Source organism: Plecotus auritus, assembly GCF_963455305.1.
Source record: "Plecotus auritus genome assembly, chromosome: 5".
In the NCBI taxonomy this organism is placed as follows: domain Eukaryota; kingdom Metazoa; phylum Chordata; class Mammalia; order Chiroptera; family Vespertilionidae; genus Plecotus; species Plecotus auritus.
In genome coordinates this window covers 155,916,782-155,939,860 of record NC_137776.1, presented here as the reverse complement: position 1 = coordinate 155,939,860, position 23,079 = coordinate 155,916,782, and the positions used below count along the sequence as shown (strand labels likewise).

At 40.6% G+C, this 23,079-nt stretch overlaps 1 protein-coding gene across 1 annotated transcript in view; it reads right to left on the bottom strand.

The window, feature by feature from the left end:
* The window catches only part of LOC308248346 (phospholipid-transporting ATPase FetA-like), a gene marked incomplete at its 5' end in the record, with an annotated part of 81,102 nt that overhangs the window by 46,324 nt on the left and 11,699 nt on the right, over nucleotides 1–23,079 (bottom strand). Inside the window, 4 exons of the mRNA XM_080668312.1 lie at nucleotides 1,071–1,153; nucleotides 2,166–2,236; nucleotides 10,289–10,387; nucleotides 11,436–11,549. Coding sequence (XP_080524438.1) covers nucleotides 1,071–1,153; nucleotides 2,166–2,236; nucleotides 10,289–10,387; nucleotides 11,436–11,549 — 367 coding nt within the window. The remainder of the gene's footprint in view (nucleotides 1–1,070; nucleotides 1,154–2,165; nucleotides 2,237–10,288; nucleotides 10,388–11,435; nucleotides 11,550–23,079) is intronic.

Sequence of the window (23,079 nt, the reverse complement as noted above, 5' to 3'; positions counted from 1 at the left end):
GCTTAACATAAAAGAGGAAAGAACATCCCTCTTTCAAAATACATACACATCTTTTTCCTATCCTCTCCCCATTTCAGATGCTGCCCATTTCTCACCAGCTCCCTTTAGAAAGGCAGACAATGGTTTCTGGGCATCAGAGAAGAGTAATTCTGTTTGTGACATGGCTTATCCAGAGAGAGTCACAGATGAGAAAACCCACATGGTAACTTATCACTATCAGTACTGCTAGATCATATGAGCTCTGAATCTGAAAAAAAAATTTTAAACTACTTAACTTAAAGCAAACCTAAAAAAAAAAAACACACACACAAGAAAAACCACCACAAAATCAAACCTAGTATTTTCAAAATGAAAATAATTTGTACTTATTCCTGGTTAGTAAAGCAAAATATGGCCTTTGTAAATATGTATATAATATTAAAAGGAGAAAGAAGTAAAATTCACCAATTGCCTAGAGATTAAGTGTTATTAACCTTTTGAAGTACATCCTTCAACTTTTTTCTACACATGTACTCATAAACATGTTTCAAAAAACAAGTTTATGCTATATATACTAAGCACAGTCTATTGTAATATTTTTCCATTTATGACTATCCTATTCCTATATAATAATATGCAAATTGACCAAACAGTGTAATGACAGGTTGCTGTGACGCACACTGACCACCAGGGGGCAGATGCTCAACACAGGAGCTTCCCCCTGGTGATCAGTGCGCTACCACAGGGGGAGCATCGCTCAGCCAGAAGCCGAGCTCATGGTTGGCGAGTGCAGTGGTGGTGGCGGGAGCCTCTCCCGCCTCTGCCTCTGTGGCAGTCGGACATCCCTCAAGAGCTCCTGGACTGTGAGAGGGCGCAGGCCGGACTAAGGGATGCCCCACCCCCCCGCCCCAGTGCATGAATTTCGTGCGCCAGGCCTCTAGTGTTAAAAATATTTTTCCATGTCAATAAATATCAACTTGAATATTGTTTTTAAAAAATGATATAGAATTCACTGTATGAATATAAATACTTTATTGAACCATTCCTATACTGATAAAAATTTGGGCGGGCAAACCTATATGCTAACTTACCATCAAAGGCAGAAAGCAGACTCAAGTCATTTTCCATTTCACTGGTAACCTGGATGGCCTGCTTCACTTTCAGATTGGTTTCACTAGAGTAAAGCACACAGAACCAGCATACAGGACACATACACAACAGCAATACAGGTCCAGTTTCTCCTACTTCTTCATGGAGTTTTAGAAAATAGATATTGTCAACAGAACTTGGGCTATAGGTTTGAGCTGTAAGACTCACTCCTACTATTCTCTCTGACAGTATTGAGGTGGAATGGCTCTACAAGGAAGCTATTTTCAGCACACCCTCTCCCCTCTCACTGCAACACACCACGATTCTTTTAAACAACCCACAAGATCTTGCTGAATAGATGCTCTAGAGCAGCTGAAGAGACATCACAAAACAACGTGGAGGATGCACCTGCTCCCTTCAAGAATAAGGAGCATGCCCTGATAAAAACCTGCACACACCTTCAAGTAAACAAACTCATCACTTCATAAATATTTATAGAACTCATGAGGGGATCCCAATTAACCATTTGCTGATATAGGAATGCACAGAGACAGAAGCAAAAATAGAAGCCATATTTCAAAAAGCTTGTGGGCACCAAGAGGAATAGTTGTGAGAATGCAGATCCATTCAAAACTCTATAAGGCAAGCTCTCTGAAGATGGCCTCTATCATCCTAAGACCTTAGCTTTTGTATGCTAATGAATTTCTACCTTAAATCCTTTATAGAACATGGTGTTTTATCAGTAAATAGTTACCTCCATACTGGCCCCAGAAACTTTGTAACTCTATTCTGAAAATTTAAAGTTTTGTTAACCTCTTTCCTGTCACTCAGCATTATTAAATACAGGCAGAGAATATGAAGTTATTTGCCCAGATTCTGTACCCAGGGAATGCTCAGTTAATGCTATCAAGAGCTTAGCCTTAGACTTGAGGTCCCAAGAATCTGGCCTCCTATCTTCTCTTAGCTGGATATTTCTAGTCTCTTTAGTACTTCCACCTGAGAATACAATTCATTCTTGGCATCATGTTCTCTCTCAGTGAAAAATCACTCTAAGCTGCCTCAATCACCTTAATGGACCATTAGGAGGGAACACTTACCCATCCAGTTCCGCTGTTTCTATATATGTCATACTGTAGGGCTCACTGCTAGAGAGTAATAGTATATCAGCCTGTGGTCAGAAAAGTCAAGAGAAAATAAGGAAAGCAGGAAGGCGGACTTTTAACATTCCAATGTGACAAGAGTAGTTACTTTTTTTGTCTAGGACCAATCACTGCTACCATAAACCCCTCTCCCAGAACTAGTCTCACACTGTCTGTAGCTATGGTGAGAGGGGACAAGAACAAGCTTCTTATCACAGGAACTGTTGATCTCTGCATGCAAAGTGAGGCAGATGAAAGTCCCTAAAAGCAGTGGCAGTAGAAGTGCTAAAAGGGTTCCCTTGTACACACTTAAGCCAAAAGAGAAAAAACCCAAAGAAATACTCACCGTGACAGGCTGATTATTTTCTAATTTTATTATATCTCCCACTTGGATATTCATCCATTTTTTCTTCTCCATCCTATAAGAAAATAACCCTTGAATACCTGCTCTGAGAATTCCCCCGAAGTTCTTTTTTGACAATCAAAGAAAAAAATAAAAGCTGAGATAAACTCAAGGCTCAGAGGACGACCAAATCAGTTTGTGATGCATCACTGCTACAATCAAGAATATGGCCCAATTTTTTCTTCAAATTCCAGGGTTATATTTCTTTAAATCTTATTCAAATCCAACTTTCTTTTAATCTTATAATATAAACATAATCACTATGTTGTTACAAAATCACTATTTATATATCCTTGAACCTTTTTCATTTGGTTTCAAGTATCATCTCTATGCAGATAAATCTCAATACGTTTATTTATTTTATTCCTAATTTTCAAATCAGGGCGATAGTACTAAAGGTAGTAGCTGTAAGCTTTGGAGAAAAACATCCGAGTGTTTTATTTTGTCTTGATTCAAAATTCACTTTTGCCAGTTCTCTGGCATTCTGTCTGCCATGATTTTCACCAGTAGAACACAGCACTACAGCATTCGGGCCTCTCCTGTAGATAAAAGCTTGCATATATTACCTTTCAAATGTATGTTTTTAAAATAAAAATTTTAAATGTTGTATCATGTATATTTATATTACATTTGCATTATGTATTGTTATATATGTTTTTAAAACAAAAATTTATATTTTGTTATACAAGGAGCTGTCAAACTATTACTACTTTGTTCCTGGATATTATCACAACCATGTGTCCCTGATTCAGGAGAGGAGGAGATATTCCCTCCCAACTTAAAATATTCAGTCCTATTTGCCATAAGTACATTTTTAATCTCCAAGCATTTCATTCTAACTTTTGGTTTAGAAAATTTGATAGAGATAGAGAAGGCATTGCTTGGACCGCAGAGGAGATCATTCATGTTATGTTCTCTGTTTTCTGTGAATAGTACCTCCTGGAGTTCCGTAACACTCTGGTACTTTTCCTAATACAAATACTTAGAAGTGCTAGATAAAATAAAGCCAACATTTTTTCAAAAGCAAGGCTATATTTAACACTCTGTGAGGAGCCAGGAAAAAAGACAGGATTGAAATTCAGAACAGAAGTATGTTCTGAAGCTGTTGTTGCCCTGAGTGGGGGAGGGGATTGCCAGTCAATATTAATAATTAGTAACTTGAGTTTTACTTTAGACCTCCAAAGGGCCAAGAGATTAAGCCTTAGGATCTTGAGAGGCAGAGAGTTGGAACTAAGAACCCCTCATAAAGCCAAGACTCTGGAAAGGGCAACACCATTAGAAAAAAGGTGGTCTAAAAAAAATCAACTCATTGGCAAGAAAGTTTGTCTATTTTACCCTGGAGGGTTGGGGCCAGGGAGTGGAGGACTCTCCAGAGAATTTGTAACCTCATGAAGCACGGGAGAAGGTGATACCCATGAGTTACTTGGCAAAAGCAAACAAAAAACCCCTCGGAGGGATACCACCTGAACTCAGGCCACTTAGAATTCCCATAAAGAAAGTTCCACTAGCATGTGCTTTAACCAAAATTATTGAGAAATAAAAACAACAGAAATCACAACTTGCAAAACAGACAAACTTTTACAGTAGCAGCTCTGCTCAGACTCACGTGCTCTGAAGAAAGCTACTTCTGGAATATAGACTGTTTCAACAACCAGCCTCACTGCCAATGTTCAATTAATCAGACACTCACTGGGTGACTAAGTCAAGTCAGGGCCCTGCTTTCGAACTCCCACAACACCACTCTCTGACAAATTCTTCAATAACCTTATAAAACCCAAGTGCTCAAATTACTTCATTTGATCAGTAACTCCCTAGCCTTGCAAATTTCTAAAACACTCACTTTTGTCTTTCTTTTTTCTCTATTTATGTTCTTCTAAAATGTTCTTTTGACTCACTACTGCCTTTTTTGGTGGTACTTATGAAAGGCTTCAATAGATCAAAACACTTGAGGAAATAATCCACCTTGAGTAAGGATCAGCAACCACAATAAATAAAAGGATTAGATCTCCAAGAACTTCACACTATAGAATTATCTGATTAAAACTATAGTTACTGGGTGTTCTATAAGGCCTACATGAAAAAAGATGGGACCTCAATCATGAATTCCTTCAGGGTTGTACTTCTTTGCAACCTGCTTCTGCACACACTGGTCACTTTTCCTCTCACGCAATCTCTATTTGTTGAATTCTTCCCCATCTCTTAAAGCACAAACATCACCTCCTTCCAAAAGTCTTCCTTGATTCCTTTAACCAGCTATGATTGCTCATTTTTATTAATTCTTATAATAATTTTTGTACCTCTTATGACAGTTTTCATATTTTGCTTTATATAGGAATTATTCCTGCCTCTCTCCATTCCTTCCGTAAGTGAATTGCTCAAATTTTGCAACACCCCACCAAATATAAACACTGACCTAACACTTGAGATAGCTATGACCAAACACCACAGCAGTGGGGTCAATGCCAATACTTTCTTTAGATTGTTAACAAAAAGATGGTCTGGCCAAAGGCTACAGAAAGAATGACCAATAAGGCATATTAGAATTCACTGAGGTTCTAAAGAGAGATGTCTCCATGCTGATCACAGCACTAATAATAACCACTTGCACATTAATACCATGTCACAATTTATTAATTGCTGTAATATATATTATTTAATTTTTATTTTCATAAACATCCTCTAAGGTAGAGAATATGATCTCTACTTTATAGATAAGAAATACGAGGTCCAGAGAGGTCTGAGGTCATATGGTGTGTTCAGGGTATGCTAGACCTAGAAACAAATTCTTCTTATGTCCAATCTGAGGTTATTTTTACTGACCTGAACTACCTTTCCAAAGCCCCCAGCACATTAAGTGTTCACAAGGCCAACCCTCTCCCGAGCCGGTCCTACCTAAACTAGCTTCCCTAGAAGGACTTACCTGCCATTCATCAGGACCAGAACAGAACGGTTGTTGACCTGATTGTCGTTTTGGTGCCTTTTCTAAAATTACACACACACACACACACACACACACACACACACACACACAAACACACACACACACACAAAAGTTCAGGTAATAGAATTGAGCAAATGGCATGTAGAAACTTAATATTTTGAAATATTATCCAATGTAGTTCACCCTCTTTGTAATTTTCCTCAACCCCCGCAAAGTCATTCCACTATTATCCATTGACGCTTTTATTTCTCTATCCCTCTCCCTTCCTCTCTCTCTAAAAATCAATAAAAAAACATTAAAAAAAAAAAAAACCAAACCAGGCCAAGAGGCTGATTGTCTCTGAGAAGCTGAAAAGGGAATTCTGAAAAAGAACCAAGGGAGAAGAAAGAGAGAAAATCTTGGCTTTAAAGATCAAAAGCCAAAGCCCAGGGGATGAGAACAAACAACTTATATCGAAGGCCACAGAGGACAGAATGCAAAAACATGGGCAGAATGGAGTCTCATACTCCTTGGTAGGTACAGGGAAAGCTAATTATCCTTAAGCATATTCCCATCCCACCCCCAACCATGGTCCACATTCAGAAGCCTACAGTGGATGCAATGAGAACTCCACAAACTTTTCCAATAGCAGCTCTGCTCAGTCATCTATTTAGCCTCTGCCCTTACTGCCCCCCGCCGACACTGTCCTCATCCATAGGTGTATGATTTTTGTCCAGTCTCTTCCCACACCCCCCACACCCTTTTCCCCCCAAGAATTGTCAGTCCACTCCCTTTCTATGCCCCTGATTCTATTATATTCATAATAAATTTAGCAAAGACCAAATAGAAGAGTGTAGGAGAAACCAAGATGGCGGCATAGGTAAACTAAACTGCTGCCTCGCACAACAATTTCAAAACTACAACTAAAAGACAAAACGGACATCATCCAGAACCACAGGAAGGCTGGCTGAGTGGAAATTCTACAACTAGAGGGAAAGAGAAAAGCACACTGAGACTCAGAGGAGCTGCAAAAGGCTGAGGTATGGAGACTCACACACAGAGAGGGCTGGCAACTGAGTACGTGGTGGGCTTTCTCAATCAGGAGGGAGACAAAAGCTCCCCACTGCTCTGAACTCCAGTTCCGGGCAAGACTCTGGGGACCCAGACTCATACAGGGAGAAACTGGACTGTCTGGCAGCAGGTGAAACTCGAGGGCGGCTTTCTCTCAGAGGTGCTTGCAGTGATTACCACGGGACACTGAATTCCAGAGGCCTCTTAGGGCAGGGCTGACTGGAAGCCATCACTGTTTGCCCCGCCCTGTGATCCCGCCCCACGAAGCCATAGCTGTTTGCTCCGCCATGAGACTCTGCCCCATCCAAGCTGAGCACAGAGGCTTTTGCATATGAATGGCCTGGTCCTTTGAATTTTAAATTTACCTACAGCTGAGTCAGTGAGACCCAGAATATCCAAAAGAAGGCCCAAGGCTCCACAGCAGCTTGCATTGCTTCACAGCTGGGCCTCATTTGGGCACCTCCAACCTCAAACAAAGAAGAGGAATCTGCAGATCTCTCTGGAGCTCCTGCTGGGTGGCCTCAGGCAGAGGCTAAATTAGTACCTCCTTGGAGATCCAGGAGCCAGTGTACCCAGGGGTCAGAGTGGGACCATCCAGATTACAACTCCTCAGATCCATAAGGGACACACTCAGGGGGCAGACTCAGTGAGCACCAAAGCCCCACTGAAGCAAATCTTGCCCCATAAGGGTATCTCCAGCACAGATGTTCTCCCATCATAGACACAGCTGATTCTCACAGCCAATTGGCCTGGAGGTCAATCCCTCCCAGTGATACCAACAACAATCAAGGCTTAACTACAACAAGGCTGTGCACACAGCCCACAAAGGGGTGCACCAAGAGTGTCCACCTCAGGTAACTGGGGAGGCTGAGCCACTGGGCCCTATAGGACACCTAGCACACAAAGCCACTCTATCAACTCAGGGAAGCAGCCAAAATGCGGAGACAAAGAAACAGGTCACAAATGACAGAAATGGAGGAAAGCAAACGACTGGATATAGAGTTCAAAACCACGGTTATAAGGTTTTTCAAGAATTTTTAAGAAAAGGCTGATAAATTTAGCGAGACCCTTGAGGATATGAAAAAGGACCAACTAGAAATTAAGCATACACTGATTGAAATAAAGAATAATATACAGAGATCCAACAGCAGACTAGAGGATCGCAAGAATCAAGTCAAAGATTTGAAATACAAAGAAGCAAAAAACACCCACCCGGAAAAGCAAAAAGAAAAAAGAATCCAAAAATATGAAGATAGTGTAAGGAGCCTCTGGGACAACTTCAAGTGTACCAATATCTGAATTATGGGGGTGCCAGAAGAAGAGAGAGAGAGCAAGATATTGAAAACCTATTTGAAGAAATAATGACCGAAAACTTCCCCCACCTGGTGAAAGAAATAGACTTACAAGTCCAGGAAGTGCACAGAACCCAAAACAAAAGGAATCCAAAGAGGACCACACCAAGACACATCATAATTAAAATGCTAAGAGCAAAAGACAAAGAGAGAATCTTAAAAGCAGCAAGAGAAAAACAGTTACCTACAAGGGAACACCCATATGACTGTCAGCTGATTTCTCAACAGAAACTATGCAGGCCAGAAGGGAGTGGCAAGAAATATTCAAAGTGATGAATAGCAAGAACCTACAACTAAGATTACTTTACCCAGCAAAGCTATCATTCAGAATTGAAGGTCAGATAAAGAGCTTCACAGATAAGAAAAAGCTAAAGGAGTTCATCACCGCCAAACCAGTATTATATGAGGTATCTTTAAGAAGAGGAAGAAGAAGAAAAAGGTAAAGATAAAAATTATGAACAATAAATACATATCTATCAACAAGTGAATCTAAAAATCAAGTGAATAAAAAATCTGATGAACAGAATAAACTGGTGAATATAATAGAATCAGGGGCATAGAAAGGGAGTGGACTGACAATTCTTGGGGGGAAAAGGTTGTGGGGGTGCGGGAAGAGACTGGACAAAAATCGTACACCTATAGATGAGGACAGTGGTGGGGGGTAAGGGCAGAGGTTGGGGTGGTAACCGGATGGAGGGGAGCTATGGGGGGAAAAAAGAGGAACAATTGTAATAATCTGAACAATAAAGATTTATTAAAAAAAAAAAAAGTCCAAATAGAAGGGGGACAAATACAGGGTATGTCCTAGTGCTAGGACTCACATGTAGGACTCACATGAATCCCCTCCTTTCAGTTGAGATTTCTCCCTGAGAAAAGGATAGGACTGGGAAGGAGGCAGAGAAAATCCTGAATTGGTCAGAATATTTATCTTAAAGAGATTGAGTTCTAAATCAGAAGTAAATAGGTTATTTTGAATTGGCAAGTTAAGTGTTTTGTTTTTTAAAAAGGGTAGGGTGGTTGTTACCAGCAACAGTGAGTTTAGTTATAGAAAAAATAAAGTAACATTTTTGCATTGTGACTTCAGTCATAATCGAAATTTAAACCATGTGCTAATTCTGGGTTTAAAGAGTTACAGAGTTAAAGAGCTGGAGAAACATCCTTCTCTCAAACTTTGCTCTAAATATCTATTCTGGCAGAATCAGAACTCTCTTATGGAAGATGCAAGCAGGTCAACAGGACTGGCTTTCCAAATCCCACTAGTAGGCATGGTACTGGGTCCTCACCCTACCCTTCTATGCAGGACCTGCTGTAAGGAGCAAAGAGGAAGCCATGCAGCACTCACTGAGAGCCAGTTTCTCCCTCCAAGGAAAGGAAGCGTCACAAAACCAGAGGGTTCTTGGCGGTGCATACTTAATAGCATTGAAAGTCAGAAAGGGAGCCCAGCCAGTGTGGCTCAGTGGTTGACCTGGAGGTCACGGTTCAATTCCCAGTCAGGGCACATGCCTGGGTTGCAGGCTCAATTCCCAGTGTGGGGTGTATAGGAGGCAGCTGATCAGTGGTTCTCATCATTGATGTTTCTATCTTTCTCTTTCTCTCCTTTCCTCTCTGAAATCAATAAAAATATATTTTAAAAAAATAATTTGAGCCCTAGCCGGTTTGGCTTAGTAGATAGAGAGTCGGCCTGCAGACCAAAGGGTCCCAGGTTTGATTCCGGTCAAGGGCATGTACCCTGGTTGCAGGCTCCTTCCTGGCCCGGGGCCTGGTTGGGACTCGTGCAGGAGGCAACCAATGGATGTGTTTCTCTCACATCAGTGTTTCTCTGTCTTTCCCTCTCTCTTCCACTCTCCCTAAAAGTGAGGATTAACAAAAAAACCCACCAAAAATAAAATGTTTGAAAGCCGGAAAGGGAAATAGGGAGAGTTGGAGAGGAGAAATGAAATGTGCAAAGGGAAGATGAGAACAGGAAAAAAAGGGAGGAGACAGAAGGATGAAGGGAAGATAGATATAAAAACAAGAGAAGAAGGAATGGAGAAAGAAGGATGAGAGCAAACCCAGAGAAAGCTAAGAGGGGAGTGAAAGAAGAGGTGAGTTATTTAAAAAAAAAAATGGAAGGAAGCCTGGAAAAGGGGCTGAGTGGTGGTAATAGGAAGACAGAGAATGACCTTGCATTGCCTCTTTCTGGCCATGCACAGACTACCAATCTTGGGCCTATGAAAATTACATATTCTCTCTCCATTCAATGCTTCTTCTTAGCAATAGGTAGTTCTGGGAAGTCCTTCTTGTCCCCCAGCCTGACTAGGTAGTGAGGAACTAAAGGCCTAGAAAGCCACGTTACCAGGTCATCGATGGCATCTTTCACTGCTGTTATGGACAGCACCACTATCAGGGGTATTACAGTTGTGTACCAGGCCAAGGAGGAGATTTGGGGAATCAACTGTGAGAGGGAAGGAGAGAGAAACTTGGGTCAGAAAGCTTAAAGGACAATATACTTGCCGCTACCACAACACCATTTTCATCTCCATAGGTTCATAATAAATTCAACTATCCTGGTTGCTTTTCACTGTTTGCAGCCTTCATATAATCCCCAAATATAAGTATACATCTCACAAGGACTAAGGAAAAAAGAAGAGAATATCAGTTGCTACCTATGTGTCCTGAACTCTACCACATTTGTCTTGATGGCAAAGGGCCATTTCTCCTGTGAAAATGAAGGTGCTGGGGGTAGGCGGGTAAGAGTGGACATGGGAAAACCACAGACCCTCCCACACTTCTTCAGCACAAGGAAAATGAGATGATCAGTCCCTCTCTCCTAATTTGGGCCTACCTCGTCCTACTTCCTTGCTCTGTGCTGATATTCTTATGTTCTAGACCAGTGGTCGGCAAACTGCGGCTCGCGAGCCACATGCGGCTCTTTGGCCCCTTGAGTGTGGCTCTTCCACAAAATACCACATGTGGGCACACACGTACAGTGCGATTGAAACTTCGTGGCCCATGGGCAGAAGTCGGTTTTCGGCTCTCAAAAGAAATTTCAATCGTTGTACTGTTGATATTTAGCTCTGTTGACTAATGAGTTTGCCGACCACTATTCTAGACCATGCTCCTTCTGCAGCATGCCTGCATTTTAACTTTCTGTCAGGTAGGCTGGGACAGGAAGGAGGAATAGGGATGTAGCTGCAGTTGGGGTGAAGAGTCTTTAGCCTCTTATGGTCAGGCTGAACTGTGGCCGTGCAGCCATAACGAGGGGCTCCCCTTCCTTGGGATCCAGTGACCTTGTTTCCTTCCTCCTGGAGAGGCTTGTTTCATCCTGGCTAATCCTGACCAAAGCTACTCTAGAGGACTGGCCTGAGATTCCAACCATCCACTTGCCTGTTACCTAATGACAGAGGGCATTTCTCAGTTTAGGGATGAGAAGGACGGATTATACAACCTGACCCCAGAGAGGCTGATAAAATGTTCTGTGGAAAAGGTCACAAAGGCAATACCTGTAGGATTAGCAAAACGAGAAAATATGCATTGGCGAGTCTCTGGAACTGTTCAAATAGGTTCATGGGCAAGAAGTTAAAGACATTATATTTTGAGGTCTTGATGGTATTGTCCTGTGAGTAAAAGAAAACAAGCACAATTAGAGGAACAAAAGACCCCCACCTCCCAGGCTTAACAAAAAGGACCAAGGCCATTCTGAAATGGTGAAAAGCCACAATCCCCCTACCAAAGGAAGGAAAGAAGTATTTGTCTTCCCTCCTGCAATGTTTTCTTTGAGGCCTAGAGTGGTCTAGAGCAGTGGTCAGCAAACTCATTAGTCAACAGAGCAGCAAACTGTGGCTCGCGAGCCACAGTTTGCCGACCACTGGTCTAGAGAATGCAAAGATGTTGAGCCTGATCAATATGGGTTTTTTGGGGGGAGGCAGAAGGTATTTCTGCACTGGAGAGAATTCTTTGTTTATTGACACTATTGATAATGATAAAATCAACAATAAAAACGTACACTTAGTGAATATTTATTACATGCAAGGCAGTGTTCTAATCATTTTATATGTAGCAACTTATTTAATCCTCAAAACAACCCCATGAGGGAATACTATATGATCACCTTTTGAGGATGAGTAAATTAAGGCACTGAAGTTATTTGCTGAAGATCACACTGTTAGTTGCAGAGTTGGGATTGTACTGTCCCCTGAGATTCAGTCCACTTGTGTAGCCATCCAAATACTTTCTTTTCTTAGAATCGTAAATCCTTCCATTTCATCTTACCCTCTGGCCTCTAAGGTCCTCCTCAATTCTAAATAGGCAAGTTATTTGTGTTTGCTCCACTCCAGAGTTCTCTAATGAAGGTTTTCTTAGTCTGGAAAACTCATTTTGATGTGTCTTTACATGCTGGTTTCATTGCTGAAGGATGTCAATGCCAAAAGCAAATTACTTTCTTTCACCCCTAGCCCACTGAAGGTTCCGACACTGGTTGCTGTCAGCATTAGAAAATCATTTGCCCCTTAATTGTCCTGAGAGAGTTTGAATAGTTTTGGCCTATATCTAAGCTATATTTTGCTAAGTGAAAATGGGAATGTGCGCCGAAACCGGTTTGGCTCAGTGGATAGAGCGTCGGCCTGCGGACTGAAGGGTCCCGGGTTCGAATCCGGTCAAGGGCATGTGCCTTGGTTGCGGGCACATCCCCAGTGGGGGGTGTGCAGGAGGCAGCTGATCGATGTTTCTCTCTCATCGATGTTTCTAGCTCTCTATCCCTCTCCCTTCCTCTCTGTAAAAAATCAATAAAATATAAAAAAAAAAGAAAAAAAGAAAATGGGAACGTGCTACCTCTTCAGTCCCAATCTGAAGATGTTGACAGAACCATCTTACTTTCTATCTTTGAGTCTACAATCATTTGACCTCAGATGTCAGAGCTTGAATCTAAGTGCTCAAGAAAAGCAGAAGAATGAGACCAAATAATTCCCTATGAACAGGGCTTCTCCTCCACATCCTCCATCTAGAAAGCCTAAAGAAAAGAATAAACCCACGTACAGGCCTGGAGTACAGATACTACTCAAGTATGAGGAATCTTGCTGGGCCCTTCCTTGGGAGGACATCAGCATCCTCTTGGAGAACCAAAATCATTCAGTCCTGAGGCTAAACCTTGCCCAGGAAGGCTAGATAGGCTACCCAGCCAAGACTTGCCCAAGGTCTATTTCCCAAGGGAAGAGAAACTGGTCAAATAGCTTAGCACTTAGGAGGTTAGAGATCCAAGCCAAAACTAAGGTTTCCTTGGTGTTTTCCCTTTATTTTCTCCATAATTTCTCCAATTAACAATAAATTGAATACTATACATGTCTCAAGGCTTGCTCTGTTCACAGCCCTATGCTGGGCTATACTAGTAGAAAGTGAAAAACAACTAAACAAGATCTACTCCCAGAGAAGCTCAGAGGTTTGTCTTGCATGGAGTTCTAACTAAATGATCTATAAGAGCCATTCTAGTCCTGAGGGTATGTTATTCTAACAAAGAAATAGTTTTCTTTTATTATTATTCTAAGACACCTTGGATTTTTGGTGTCTAAGTCCAAATGGCTCTGATACTTGGACCCAAAGACCTTTTCATCTCTTGCCTTACTGAAGCAGCTGACTGTCACTATTGATTATTCATTTGATTTAATAGCTAACTTGAGGCCCGGTGCACGAAATTTGTGCATGGGGGGGGGGTGTCTCTCAGTCCAGTCTGCACCTTCTCCAATCTGGGACCCCTCGAGGGATGTCCAACTGCCCGTTTAGGCCTGATCCTACCTGTATTAAAGGGTCTCAGCATTAGAAAGGTTGAGAACCACTACAACCACTCTCCTGCCAGCCTGTTTGCCCCTAACTGCCCTCCTCTGCAGGCCTGGTCACCCCTAACTGCCCTCCCCTGCAGGCCTGGTCACCCCTAACTGCCCTCCCCTGCAGGCTTGATCACCCCCAACTGCCCTCCCTTGCAGGCCATCTTGTGGCGGCCATCTTGTGTCCACATGGGGGCAGTCATCTTTGACCACATGGGGGCAGCCATCTTGTGTGTTGAAGTGATGATCAATTTGCATATTATCCTTTTATTAGATAGGATTAGATAGAACAGAGGCCTGGTGCACAGGTGGGGGTCGGCTGGTTTGCCCTGAATGGTGTCCCGGATCAGGGTGGGGGTTCCCTTGGGGCATGGGGCAGCCTGGGTGAGGGGCCTGTGGTGGTTTGCAGGCTGGCCACCGCCCCCCCCCCACCCCAGTGACCCAAGTGGAGGCCCTGGTATCTGGGATTTATTTATCTTCTATAATTGAAACTTTGTAGCCTTGAGCAGAGGCCTGGGCCCGCCAGGGCAGGCGGAAAGCTTGGCTTCCTCCATTGCCGGGGGCAACCCAAGCCTCCTGCTCTCTCCATGGCCGCAGCCATCTTGGTTGGGTTAATTTGCATACTCACTCCTGATTGGCTGGTGGGCGTGGCTTGTGGGTGTAGTGGAGGCATGGTCAATTTGCATATTGCTCTTTTATTAGATAGGATTAATGTATTTCATTTGGGTAGCATTTGTTTAGCAAATGAAGACAAAAGCCATGCTGATTCTGTCTCAAGACAGAAGTATCAGTACTTCTTCACTAACTTGGCAACTAGAGTGTTTTGTTCTACTCTTAAATGTCAAGTCAGAAGCAATATCTCAAGAATGTAGAACGTCTGCTTAACTATGAACTTCCTCAGTGTTTAGTTATTTTGGCACATGTGATAAAATTTAAGCATGATAGAGGTGGTGGAATTTTGTTGGGCTCTTTATTTATTTGGGCAGTGTACTTGATTGATGGCTAAATGGGGGAATAGAGGAGAACAGAAGGCCAAGTACATAATGGGAATCAGTATTTAGGGGTTGGGAAGAGGAAACGGTGTAGGAATGGAAGAAAGTAGAGAAATAGGAGGAAAATGAACACTGGGGAGGGTCAGGGAAATGGAATCAGTCAAATCTGTTTATTTATTCATTAACTATTGGTTGCCTCCTGGACATGCCCCCACTGTGGCTGGGGAATGAACCTGAAACCGAGGTGTGTGCCTTTGACTGAGAATCGAACCAATGACCCTTCAGTCTGTGGGCCAACATTCTAATCACCGAGTCACAATGGCCAGGGTGATGAAGACATTTTAAATGTTCATCAATAGGAGCCCTAACCGGTTTGGCTCAGTGGATAGAGCGTCGGCCTGCGGACTCAAGGGTCCCAGGTTCGATTCCGGCCAAGGGCATGTACCTTGGTTGCGGGCACATCCCCAGTGGGGGGTGTGCAGGAGGCAGCTGATCGATGTTTCTCTCTCATCGATGTTTCTGACTCTCTATCCTTCTCCCTTCCTCTCTGTTAAAAATCAATAAAATATATTAAAAAATAAATAAATAAATAAATAAATAAATAAATAAATAAATGTTCATCAATAGGAAACTGGTAAAATAAATTAAGGTATCCTATATAATAAAAGGCTAATATGCAAATTGTCCCCTCAGGAGTTCGACCAGGAGACAGGGAGTTCGCTTGCTCGCTATGACAAGTGGCTGACCACCAGGGGGCAGCGTGGAACATGGCGGGCGACCAGCAGCTGAGGCAGAGCAGAGCGAGGGAAGGAGGAGCCGGGGAGGCTGGGAGGCAGGGAACCTGATTGGCCCTGATAGCAGGCCAGGCCTAGGGATCCTACCTGTGCATGAATTTCATGCACTGAGCCTCTAGTATCAATATAATGGAAAACTATGCTGCTATTAAATGAATTAGGTAGATCTATATGTATTGTAATAGATGTCTAAATGAAAAAAGAAAATTGTGGAACTATGCTTTCATCTGTGTTAGAAAAAGCAACAAGTATTTCTTTTCTAGGAGTTATATATAAAACCCAAAATATGAGATATATTATTCCCTGAGCCTAGGCCACTGGATTAATTTTGGTTCTGAGCCCTCACTGCACCAGCCTTCAATGTATAGGAATGTGAAAGAAAGCAGAACCTAAGTTATAGGATCTACATCTACAATGAAATTCCTGCCCCACCAACAAAGGGGAATATTAGAGGGAGATTTCAGCACCCTTCTGAAATAGCCAGCGACCTGATACTCACTGGATATCCAAACATACTGTTGAATTCTTCATTGTTGGCTTGCAGGTATCTCTCTTGTTCTAAGAAAGAGGAGAGAATTGATGAGAAGGATGCTTCTCTGCAAATCAGTCTGGGATGCTGGCTGCTAGTGAAGATTCACTACCTCACACTTTCTTGTTGAGGATATCTGTTTAAAAATGGGATTTTTGATCACCCCCAACTGCCCTCCCTTGCAGGCCATCTTGTGGCGGCCATCTTGTGTTCAAAGAATCAAGAAAGCCCTGGCCAGTGTGGCTCAGCTGGTTGGAGCATTGTCCCATGCACTGAAGGACACGTGGACATGTGTTTGATTCTTGGTTAGGGCACATACCCAGGTTGTGGGTTCAATCCCCAGTAGGGGCACTTACAGAAGGCAACCAATTGATGTTTCTCTCTTACACCAATGTTCTCTCTCTCTCTCTCTCTCTCTCTCTCTCTCTCTCTCTCTCTCTCTCTCACCCCCCTTTTCCCTCTCACTCTAAAATCAATAACAACATATCCCCAGGTGAGAATTAAAAAAAAAAAAAAAGAATCAAGAAATACAATAAAAATAAAACCCTCAAGTGTTTCCGTTTTCTGAAGGCAACAGGACAAGGCTGTTATAAACATTCATATGCAAGTTTTTGTGTGGCCATGTTTTTATTTCTCTTGGGTATATACCTAGGAGAATTGCTGGTATGACAATTCTGTTTAACTTTATGAGGAACTGCCAAATAGTTTTTCCCAGTAGTTGCATTATTTTATAATTGCAATATTTTACATTCCCTGCATAATGAGCGTTCTAATTTCTCCACATCCTTGCCAACACTTGTTAGTGCCTGCTTTTTATTCTAACCATCTTAGTGGATGTGAAGTAGCATCTCACTGTATCGCCAGCATGTAACACGGTCATTGGCATTCATTTTGTGATCAATAAATATTTGTTGAATAAATAAATCAGTCTTTATTGATGATTACTAAATTCATTTGCCTTGAATTTATTACTTCCTACAGTATTCTGCTCTCTATCTATTATTCTGTTCATAGGAACATGCAGGAGAAATTGGTCAGTTCATTTGTTTTCCTCAGCCCTTTCTCCTTTAGCAGCTATGAGAATAGGAGAGAACTGCCTAGTTTTCCCTTGATTGGGAGTTCACTGACTTTCTCTTCCTGTGCCTTGGAATGGACTTCTGTCTGTAACTCAGGCCTGTGCCCTTAGAATGGGCTTCCCCCAGGAATCAGACAACTGCACAATGACAGAAAGTAAAGAAGATAGAGTGTGGCCTTAAATCAGTGACCTAATTTCATTATCTGCACCTTCTCTATTCCTCAAAAGAAAGCTGAAATATATAACTACATTCTGGCTTGCTTTTTCAAAATTTTATGTTAAAAAATTTACCTTTGCCCATGTCAGGCAGTTTCATTCTGAAAGCTGGCTTGGGTGTGATTACCCCAGTTCCCTTTAGTATTTGGCTTCACCGAAGGAAAGCATGGAAGTAAATGAAAATACTTCCTGACATGATAGCCATAGCCATTTGCTGTGGCCACAAATAGGCAGCAAAGCTTAACCTTATCTGCCTTGGCAACTTCTTTTCACATTGACCACTTCTTTTCAGTAGGAGGCGGCTGGGAAGGGTGGGAGAGGAAAAGGAACACATGCTTTCCTGGTGAACTTCCAAATGAAAGTACAAAAGATGAGAGATTGTAACTACTCCAGTTAGAATTCTCAGATGTCAAAACAGTAGACCTTATCCTAGTAAGAACGAAGTATTTACTTCTGTGAAGCCTATTTCCTCTCCTCGTCAGTTGTGCAGTAGATTGGTAGTCTGGTTGGTAGACTGGCTAGTCTGTTTATCTGTTATAGGCAAGCGCACATTTTTTAGAGGCAATAATGACATACAGACTTCGATATCTCTGAGATCACCTACCTCCAGCACTTTCTCTTTCCTCACTCCGGGTGTCATACATAGACATTGCAGAGTAGTACCAACTATAATTCGATAAAATTTCTGTAAAGGAAATAAAAAGATTTGGAATGACAATTTCTCATGCCAATAACATTTCACTTAAACATGTTCTTAAGTAACAAGGAACTTGATCTCTGAAATTGAAAATAATCTACCTCTAAGATAGATATGCTAAATTTTAGAATTCATTTCATATGTCCTCAACATAAAGTTACATTTTCAAAGCTTGGGAAACAGATTCCAATTCCTGGCAACTAAGTCTAAACTGATGACTACAATCTGTCAGACAAATTATCTGAGCCTTGGAAACAGGTAAAAGAAATCATTAGGTGATCTTTTGGTGTAATTCTGGGATTACACCTTTGATTAGTTTTCTACTGACTGGACTATACTATAACTCCGTAGGGCGGAGGTTAACTTATATATATTTATTCAGTAGAGATACAAATATTTAAGTCCGATGAAAAAGATAACTCCAAAGGTTATGATTTATGGACTTTAGGACTGTAAATGCTTAGCTCCTATATTTTCACTTCAAGTGGTCTTAACATCTTACTTGCTTCCTCATAAATTAATGAGTTTAATAAAATCTTTGATACCTGTTCATTTTATATATATATGACAGTCATGTTCCTTAACCTTTTAAAAGTTATACTTTATCAAATCCCATGAGTTTGCTACACAGAAAATCCCTCCTTAACCCAATTCAGAAAAGGCCAATAAAGTATATTTTAGTTAATCAATTTTTTTCAGGTGTCCTAATTCACTACGTGTGGATAAGCCAAGACTAGAAAACTGTACAGGCATTTTCATCTTAATCATCCCAAACAAGAAAGATTGGGGGGGAGGGGCGGGAATCACTTGAGGGAAGTGTAAAGTCCAAGTAAAAGGGATTCCCAGGAAACCAAGAGATATTCAACTGCCAGAAAAACAACAACAAAACCCTGGACAACTACGATTACTTTGGAATGAGAATGAGATTCCAGTTCTGCCCTCTGTGAGTTCCAAGTGACTTCCTTAAGGATACAGTTGCATCAAATAACTTCAGGAGTCAGGGAGTTAACAGCAGTTAGGTATGAAACAGTAGAAAATAAAGTGCTGGGTATTGTGACAAATTGGTGAGTGCATGCCTTCTATAAAAGTATCCAAATACGAAAAAGAAAATTAAACATTGTGCAGGCCGAATAAAATTCACTTGTGCTTGTTAGCTACAAATTTTGTACCCCAACCTAAGGTTTCTATTTCTTCTGTCGATAGAATCGGTGTTCTCCTACCATTCTCTAAGCACCCAGTCCTACTCTCAGCTGCCTATACCCCCTAGGTAGGCTTGGGGTTCCTTCTGCTGCTGAGAAAGGAGAGCCAAGGATGGGATGTCCTTAAGTTCTGGATTCTCTCCAATCCCTGAAGGGCCATCAAGCAGTTTTGAGAGGGCAGTTGGGCCAAATCCACACAGTAGCACAGCTTAGAATGTGAAATGGTTAGAAGGCACTAAGCCAGTGGGCACATGAGTAATGACTGTTTGGCTGGAATCAGACACTCACCCAATCTTGTGACATTCTCTGCAGGCACATCACATTACATAGCAGCCAACTGGAAAGTACATTTAATCTCAGAAGAGGGATGGAAGAATGTGAGGGAAGGGAGATAACAAATGGGATGTGGGGGGCGGTGGAGAGACAGAGGGGCAGGAGGGGAAAGGATTAGGAGCCAGAGAACTGGGTTTTATTTCAAAGTTGGCTACTAAATAATGATAATGTGATTTGGGGTAAGTTATTAACTATTTCATGCCTCAAATTTCTTCTAAAAAGATATTTTTTTTAAAGAAACAGGAAATAAAAAATTAGATACATGAAAGAGAAAGACCCACTAAGAAATAAATTTTTCAGAGAGAGGTAATTATGTGTTATACACTAAGAACAGCATTAGTTCCCATTATGGGGTTGAGAGAAAGAATTGAGAGAGGATAAAATTAAATAAGGTATGAAAATGTCTGCCACTTTGCTTGGCACAAAGTAGACAATCAATAAATGGCAGTGCTTTATAATTTTAATATATACGCCTGCCAGATTGGCAAAATATTTAAAGTCTTAATAATATTGTGTTAGAGAGAAAAATGTAACTTCCAGAACACTTACATACTGTTGGTGATATTAAAAATCAGATAACCACTTTGGAAAACAATTTGGTCTTACCTAGTAAAGTTGATGAAACATTTACCCTGTAAGTCCATTTTTAGGTCTATACCCTAGGGAAACTCTCATAAAATGGCATATACAAGGATGCTGTGCAGTAGCATTGATCATAACAGCAAAACTTGAAACCAACCAAATAGCCATTAATGGTGAATAGAGAAATAACTTGTGGTATGTCCATACAATGAAAGCTACGTAATAGTGATGATGAGTGAACTACAGTTATACACATTAACATTGTTAAATCTCAGGAATATAATATTTACAAAAAACAAATTGCAAAAAAAGATGTATAGTACTAATTCATTTTCATAAAGTTAAAGATCATGCAAAACTATATCATTAGGGATACATATTTTCATGGTAAGCCTGTAAGAAGCAAGAGAATAAAAAATATAGAATTCAGAATAGAAGTTAGGGAGAGGGAGGAGGGAAGGGATTGAGAAAAGCATGCTGAGAGCTTCCAGCCACACTTGTGCTCATCTTATTGTTGCCCTTTACAATTTACACATGTTATAAGCTTTGTATCTATTCAATATATAATAACAGAAGTCCTAAACATTTTAAGTGAATATACCAACTGTATAGGAAATACTCTTCCTGTATTACTCGGAAAAGTAATTTTTAAAATACCCTTATTGAAAGAGTCGGTACAATTTGGGTTACTACATTTTAAAAAAATGTTTTGAGATCATTTTTAATTTTCAGAAGATTTCCAAAAATAGCATAGAGAATTTCCATATACCTTTCACCCATCTTACTCTTATGTTAACATCTTATAGAACCACAGAACCACGAACAGACTAAGAAGTTAACCTTGGCACAATACTATTAACTGAAGTGCATAAACTATTTTTTAACCAATTCTCTCCACTATTGTACTTTTTTAAAATTCCAGGATCCCACATTGTATTTAGTTGTATATTTCCTCCAACATGTGACTGTTCCTCATTCCTTTCTTGTTTTTTGTTATCTTAATACTTTTGAAGGTTACTGGACAGTTGTTTTGTAGAATGTGCCACAACTTAAGTTTTGATTTAAGTTAGGGATTCTTTTCACAATATTCACCACATCCCTCTTTCCCACTTCTCTCTCCAGAGGTAATCATTGTTCATGGTTATGTTTTGATATCTAGTAGGAAAAATCTCCTTGTCCTTCTTTAAAAATTTTATTTTATGCTATTCTTACATTTTCTCCTAAAGAATATTGAAATCAATTTGTCATGTCCTAAAAATTCCTGTGCGACTTTTAGATTGAATTCCTTCAAATTGTAGATTAATTTGGAGAGAATGGACATATTTTCAACATCAAAATTTTTCACCATTCACTCTATAAATATATATTAAGCATCTAAGCACCTACTTTGTGCCAGTCATTTTAGCATTTGACATACATCAGTGAACAAAACAGACAAAGAATTCTTATCTTTGTGGAACTTACATTTTGCAAGTAAAGGCAGGCAATAAACAATAAAATAATAAAAAATTATAAATTATGTTGGAAAATGATAAATGCTATATTAAAAGGGGGAAATAACAGTAAGATAAGGGTGATTATGAATATGAGAGTGAGAGGAGGTGCTAGGGTGATCAAGGTAGGCCTATGGAAAAATTGAGATTGAGCAAAAACTTGAAAGAAGGGAATTAGCCAAGGGGCTATCTGTAGAAAGAGCTTAAGTCAGAGGAATAATGACAACAAACATTAGGAAGGAACAGTCAGACTAACTGGAACAGCAAGGTAAGGAGCAGAGTGGTAGAAGAGGAGGTCAGGGAGGGTAGAGGGAGGGTCTATAGGGTCTAAAAGGCTATTGTAAGGACCTTCGCTTTTACTCTGTATTCCATCCAGAAGAATACCTATATTTTGCCATTTATTCAGGCCATCATTTTGTCCATCAATAAAGTCTTACCGTTTTCTTAATACAGGTTTTGTGCATTTCTTTTTATATTTATTCTTACATGTTTTAAGTTGTTAGTGTGAATAGAATTTTTATTCCAATATATTTTCTAATTGGTTACTGCTATTAAGAAAACTATTGATTTTTGTATATTGATTATATATCTGGAGGTCCCTTAATTTTCATGAGGAGATTATCAACTTTATCCAGCTTGGGTGGTTATTGGTATCTGATTCTACCCTGTGCCCTTAATAGTATCCTCTCCATACACTGTTGCATTAAAAGGCTCTTAAAATGTACCATAGTTGCAGGGTATCTTTCTAGGTTTTTGTGTCCAAAACATGCTCCATTGCACCCATTAGGATGGGTAGTATTGAAAAAAACAAAAACAGAAAAGAAGTGTTGGCAAAGATATGGAGAAATTAGAACTCCTATGCATTGTTGGTGAAAATGTAAAATGGTACCGCTGTTATGAAAGACAGTGTGGTAGTTCCTCTAAAAATTAAAATTATCATATAATCAAGCAATTCCATTTGTGTGTACATATCCTGAGAACTGAGCCCTAGCTGGTTTGGTTCAGTAGATAGAGAGGACTGAAGGATCCTGGGTTCAAGTCCAGTCAAGGGCACATGCCCGGGTTGTGGGCTCCATCCCCACTTAGCGGGTGTACAGGGGGCAGCTGATCAATTATTCTCTCTCATCATTGATGTTCCTATCTCCCTCTCCCTCTCCCTTCCTCTCTGAAATCAATAAAAATATATTTTAAAAAATAAATATAATAAAAATATATTTTAAAAAAACCACTTCCTCCATTGATATCATAGCTTTCTGTTTTAAACAACTTCAAAATTAAATCACTTACCTGTCTGCCTCAAGTCTTCAAGTAGAATGTTCCTCTCACTTCCCTCTAAAAAGAACATTCAAACATTACTCTCAAATGTGAAGTAATATCACCAGTGGTAATAACCATTTTTGATAATAATCTCAAGTTCAACA